This window comes from Bicyclus anynana, chromosome 3 (genome assembly GCF_947172395.1).
Source record: "Bicyclus anynana chromosome 3, ilBicAnyn1.1, whole genome shotgun sequence".
NCBI classification, from domain to species: Eukaryota; Metazoa; Arthropoda; class Insecta; order Lepidoptera; family Nymphalidae; genus Bicyclus; species Bicyclus anynana.
Window position 1 is genome coordinate 7,853,280 of NC_069085.1, and position 6,582 is coordinate 7,859,861.

A 6,582-nucleotide genomic window follows, 5' to 3' on the forward strand; every position below is an offset into this window, starting at 1 on the left:
CATGGCAAAACTATAAGGATTCCTTGTAGACTATGTAATACTAATAACCTTTTTATTAGTATTCCATAGTCCACAAGGAATCCTGTAATGATCCTGTAAGGATGAATCTTGTAATTATATTTTTAGGTAAGTACCCTAAACATACATTTTCAATATATTAAGGTTTCTAACATTAAGTCTCCGAGCTAAGCCAAGAATGGACATGGCGAAACTATATGGGTTGCGTTTTGTATACGGAACCCTAAAATGCAGCTAGTCTTCTCATAGTATAAATTCATGGAAATAAAGTCTGGTGTAGGTATATAATAAAAAAAAAAAATGCTTGTTAATATAATTTAATTACATACCACAGGAATACTGATATACTTAGATTCACATGTCAGAGATTTTTAGTTAAAGTATTTATAAGAAGATACCTATAGATAAGTTGGGTACACATTGGCAACATGCTAATTTTATACACACAACATCCAATACGTGATTTGCTTTTTGGATTTGTTTGGATTGCGTGTTGCCATTGTGCTGCATACTTACCTAACCTAATGCTCCATTACTATTCAATAAATAAAATGTAAAATGAGGGAATTATTTTAGTAAATGCAATTCTTATGAGTGTAAACCTAAAATTATTAATACGTAGTACATTACAAATAGACCAGACTCCCCAATTAATATTACGTACCCATACGTGCTACCTATATCCAAATAAAGATAATCTATTTCCAGAAGACGGGTGTGGGTATAGTAAGACAGAACAAACGCGTTTGTGTGTCCACACTAATACTAGTTGACTCTCGCGACTGTTCTCAAATTCTACTATTACCTACATACCTCTCTACCAAATTTCGTCTTTGGATGTCAAGCAATTTTTGATATTTCGCATTTATAATCTAAAATAAAAGTGACCTTTCGCTTAAATATATTTTATTAATACCGTTACGTGTTTCCTTTTCATATCTAAATAGCTGAACCGATTTTGATGAATTTTAGTACAGAGATAAACTGGAGCTTTGAGCAGAACATAGGCTACTCTCATTTGTGAAAAAAAGAATTTCACGCAAACGAAGTTGCGGGCGTCAGCTAAACTAAAGGAATGCAAACACATTATTTTGAGGGGAACACACCATCCCATTGAAATAATGTAACTCCAATTTACCAAAAACAGTTGCTTACTTATAAACATGTTCCTGTTTTATATACTATGCTACTGTACACACAAATACCTGTCTTAAACATGTACTACTAAACCCAAAGCAAAAGCCAAACCGTCTTCCGAAAATAGAATAGCTATACCAATTTACCTTTTAAATTAGGTGCATATTTAACATCTACTTTCCTACTTTATCTTTGTTATTTAATGAAAATTATTGCAATAAATATATCTAAAACATGTCACATAAACCAGTTACAAATAAAGTATTATGCTGTTGGGTAAACAAGTTGTTTTAAATTGTATTATTATCACAATACAGTTACAATAAGTTACATTTTTATTGCCAAGGTGCATTAGACAAAAATTGAAGTGAAAATGAAGTGACATTTTAATGATAACACTATTGAAAGTTGATAACCCCAATTAAACATGAGTTTCATAAATTATTCTTATGTGGGGTAAATTTTGCAAATACTTATATGCAAAATTTTACAGCTCTCAGAAAGCTACCACCATTCTTGGTCAAGTCTTCAAATTCAAACTTGATTTTGCCATTATTGTAACCACTGTCTCTGCTCTCTACAGCATATAAAGAATATCTATTCAGCTGTGGCCATTTAATGCTTATATTGTACCATAAATTCTTTTTAAAAAGCAGAGGTTTAATAAATTTAACTTCAATGTTGGAATCATATTCTATGTTCCTTTTAAAATTAAATGTACTAATTATTTTCTTACTCAATTCACATGTAACTGAAATAGTGAACTGTTCAAAGTATACATTTGTGTTGAATTGATTACACACTGGTGCCATCCTCGATTGGACATTTAGTGAATTGATAAATGTTGATTTGTTAGCCCTCACTCTGGTGTGCACAGTGGAGTTATACACTGGGTCTACAACTATGGGTGACTCAGAACGAATAGGTGCACGATGACACAAACACCAATGCAATTTCAAAGCATTTCTTGGTATTATCTTTGTGTCAAATGTACTTATGACTTTATTAGTCATAATCCCAGAACCTCTTACCACTTGTTTCAAATCGTCAATTTCATCATGTATTAGCAGGTTGTATTGACAACCTTTGATTTCCTCAATATCAGCCATAGACAAAGTAAATAAGCGTAGCTTTTTCAAAAGGCCACATTTGATCAGCACGTCCCTCCTGTTTTGGAAATCACTTTCAACATTATTCTGGTCACAGTAGTGTTTCGTCCATTCAAAAACTTCTTGTATGAGATCTTTTTCAGAAATATTCATTTCATTGCAGTTGAGGATTTTTTGCATGCATGTAAGACTAATGTATTTTTTGTTCTCTTTTAATAGATAGTCTGCATGTTGACAAAAAAGTTTCAATGCTGATAACACTAGTTGATTATCTTGTATATACTCAGGATAGTTTAACACGGTTATAACATTATCAATGTCCATATTGGATTGTATATACGAAATACAGATATCAGTTAAATTTTCCAACATATATTTCCTCGAGGCGTATAACACATCATAGGCTTCTTCTATAGAATCTATATCCAATTTGTCTGTGTAAATATAATTAAGTAATAGCTGAAATATACTCGGTTCAATGTCTGTTATAATGATATCATCATTGGTGGACAATGGGCCATAGAACATTGCTTCAAAAACTGGGCTACTCACGCCTAGTATTAATTTATGTGCTTTCAGTTTTTTTCCACATACTGAAAAACTACAATCACTCCATTCACAGGAAACTAATAATTTATTTACACGATCATATAAATTGTTTCGTCCGAGTTCAATCACCTTATAACCCATCTGTAAAGATAATAATATAGTTAATTTCAATGTAAATTGTGCGTCAAAACATGTTATACATAACGGTTCCTAATCGATAACTAGTTTGGATTTGAGTTCAATAGCAACCTTGAACTTGGAATATGACCAGGGACAGGGACTTGATCCCAAACAGAAACAACGAATACGGCAAAAATCCTATGTACTGTATGTTACCATACAAATCGTTCATAAACAAACTTTAAGTTATGCGTATCCTATAAGCATCGAATACGCAAAAATGCTGCTTGGAGCTTACCTTTGTGTAATTAATTTTCACTTGCTTCTTGCGGAGAATACTGAATTGATTAAACAAATAAAAAATACTGAAATTGTTTTTTTTTATAAATAATGACTATATTCATTTGTGATTGACAGTTGACATCATTGACATTGACAGACCAAACGTCAACGGTCAAATGAATCAAACGTCAATTGACAATTTGACAATAGACAAGTTCTTTTGTTCTGAAACCCTGGATAATAGGCACTATGCTACTTGCCTCTTTTTGAAATAGTGTTTAAACTTAATAATTATTGAAGTATTTGCTATATTTTTAACCGACTTCAAAAAGGAGGAGGTTCTCAATTCGGTCGGTATTTTTTTTTTTTTTTTTTTTTTTTATGTATGTACACCGATTACTCAAAGACGCCTGGACCGATTTCAAAAATTCTTTTTTGTTTGAAACGGTATAGTCCCCATTTGGTCCCGTTGCCATCATGTCAAGATCTGATGATGGAATCCTGGAGAAATCGAGGGGAACTTTCGAAAATTATATGGATGTGTAGTGTGTTCGTAAACTTTTCCATTTAGTACTTTTAAGCACTACAATTTCATGAAGGCTTAAAATCGATCTGATGATGGAGCCATAAAACAGACGAGGGAACTCCTCGGCGATTTACAGCAGTTACCTTGTGTTTGGGCTTGATTAATTTGTATTAATGAGAACTTTCCACATAGATAGGTTGTGACTGTCATTTAGGGGTTTGGTGATGAAGACCAAGGACAATTAAGGGAACTCCTTAACAGTTTACAGTAACTACCTTGTGTTTGACCTTGATTAATTCGTATTGCTGAGAACTTTGTACCAAGATGGGTTGTGACTGTCATTAGGGGTCTGATGATGAAGACCAAGGTCAATTAAGGGAACCCCCTAACATTGTACGGTAGCTACCTTGTGCATGTGCTTGATTAATTTGTATTGCTGAGAATTTTGTACCAAGATGGGTTGTGACTGTCATTAGGGGTCTGATGTGTTCGTTTGAGATGAAATTTTACACTAAAAATGGAAAAATAATAAAAATTTTAATAAAAAAAATACAACCGACTTCAAAACCAAAAAACGTATCCAGTAAACTAAAAAGCGTAAAATAACATCATAGTATGTTCTACCTGCTGATCAGTATGAAGGCGGTGCTTAGCCGGTGTTGTCTTGATTTAAGCCATTTCTGACAGGACCACATGAAACAACACTGTCTGCAAAATCTAAATGACTTGAATTAATACATCACCGGCTTAGCACCGCCTTCATACTGATCAGCAGGTAGAACATATTATGATGTTATTTTACGCTTTTTAGTTTACTGGATACGTTTTTTGGTTTTGAAGTCGGTTGTATTTTTTTTATTAAAATTTTTTTCTCTGCCAAGGTCCAATTTATTAATGTACCAATAAGTAAATAATACATTTCATCGCAATTGGTTCAGCGCTTTAGCCGTGAAAAGGTAACAGACAGGCAGACTTACTGTCGCATTTATAATATTGGTGTGGATTATGTGAGTAATATACGCAATAAAAATTTTAATAAAAAAAATTCAACCGACTTCCAACTCAAAAAATAACTTTAACTAAAAAGGAAAAAATAACATCCTACCTATGTGCTACCTTCTGATCAGTTTGAAGGCGGTGCCAAGCCAGTGATGTTTTAATTAAATACGTTTAAACTACAAAATTTCTGTGGTTATTCCAGAAACAGCTTGGAAGTCGGTTGAATTTTTTTTATTAAAATTTTATTTTGTGCCGTCAATAATAACCAGTAAAAAAATGATATAAATAAAAAAATATCTACGTAAAATAATTTGCCATCGAAACACAATAGATGAGCATGTGACGTCGTTCATAAAGGCTACGTTTCACTTAGGACTTTTTGCTACAGAAAATTGTATTAGATAGTGTTTGGCTAATAAAAGTAGAAAAAATTTAAAACAATACAGAAGGGGTTCCCGAAATAATAGTGCATATATATAAATAAAGTTTGATAATTGCAATTTAATTTTTTTTCATTGTGATCAAGATTAGTAGATATTTTTATGAATTAACCGGGCAATTTCAGTCTCTACTTTCATTAGCCAAACTTTACCCTATGCATATTAATTTTGGCAGTCTGACAATTAAAAAGTTTGTTTAAAATCCGAAATGTTTATATTTACAGTATGAAGATGGCTTTACACTTTTCGCTATAAAGAAAAAGCAGCATCTTCTAATGCAGAGGTCGTAACATTGTTACTTTTTCGCTGATCGTAAGGCCTTAGTATCGCTTTATTTGTGTTATAGTTCATGCGCTGTAGTGACGTCACCGCAAGCGCCAATCACAAACCGATGCCTTGTAGCGAATAACGTCACAGGTTATGATTGGCGTTTGCGGTGACGTGATAAAAATAAAATTTTGTTTTTTTAAAAATATTACAATTACGAGATTATTTTCACAAATAAAAATGTGATTACAGTTTCTAGGCATCTAAACTGCCTATATGCAAAAAATGTTCTAAGTTTTGTACAGTAGGTAGGCAAATAGCCTTTTAAAGCTAAACTGTAGATATATAAAGTAATAGACGATTAAATAGTATCTGTCGTCGTTTAGAGGCCGTACAGACTACTTTACGACCTGTCGGTTTTGACTACTTTAGAATTTTAGTCGAATACGAATTTGGGTGGTAAATCCAAAAATTGTTTGTACTCGACTTTAAGACTAAAGTAGTCCGAATTAGGCTTTATAGGTTGTACAGACTACTTTGGTAATATGACAGCCATATTAGCTTGACACCTTTTATAGCTTAATCTTCATTTTTCGTCTGTGAGCTTATTTAACAATCCGATCAAACATGGCTACCGGAAGCCTCAAGAATATTTATTTTTACTTGTCACTTATCCTCTTTTATCTTTGGGTATCTATGATGTTAGCCTAATCTGTGCACTGATAGCACAGAGTAAATATGTTCCTTGGCTGTGTGCCTGCGCGGGGCGCGGGTTCGCCCAGGGTTCCCAACTTTGGGGTTTTCTCGCCAGATTTAGGGGGCAAATAAGTGAAATGGGATTTTTTTAGGGGTCTGAAATTTTTAGGGGTATTTTCAGGAATTTTTTGACTCTTTAATATTTTTAAATTGATGATAATTTTAATATTTCTTTCTTGACCTAGCGACTTATAACGATATATAATACGTTATTCTATAACCACTCTGAGGCAACTGGCGGCAAATTTCATCGAATAAAAACAATTGTTAAATTCATTCATTGTCAACATGTATGATTTCAAAAAATCTGAATCTTCAGATAAAGACGTAATATTTTGTCTGTATTAAATATAGACTTTTGAAACATTTTACAGCATAT

At 32.8% G+C, this 6,582-nt stretch overlaps 1 protein-coding gene across 1 annotated transcript; it reads right to left on the reverse strand.

Annotated features, from left to right (window-relative positions):
• Nucleotides 1-317: 317 nt before the first annotated feature.
• On the reverse strand, nt 318-3,374 carry LOC112051093 (kelch repeat and BTB domain-containing protein 12). Its single transcript, XM_024089574.2, has 2 exons — nt 3,232-3,374; nt 318-2,954 (listed from the first exon to the last, which is right to left on the reverse strand). Exon 2 carries the CDS (start codon nt 2,952-2,954, stop codon nt 1,629-1,631), a length of 1,326 nt encoding a protein of 441 aa, XP_023945342.1. The 5' UTR covers nt 3,232-3,374; the 3' UTR covers nt 318-1,628.
• Between the last annotated feature and the right edge of the window lie 3,208 nt (nt 3,375-6,582).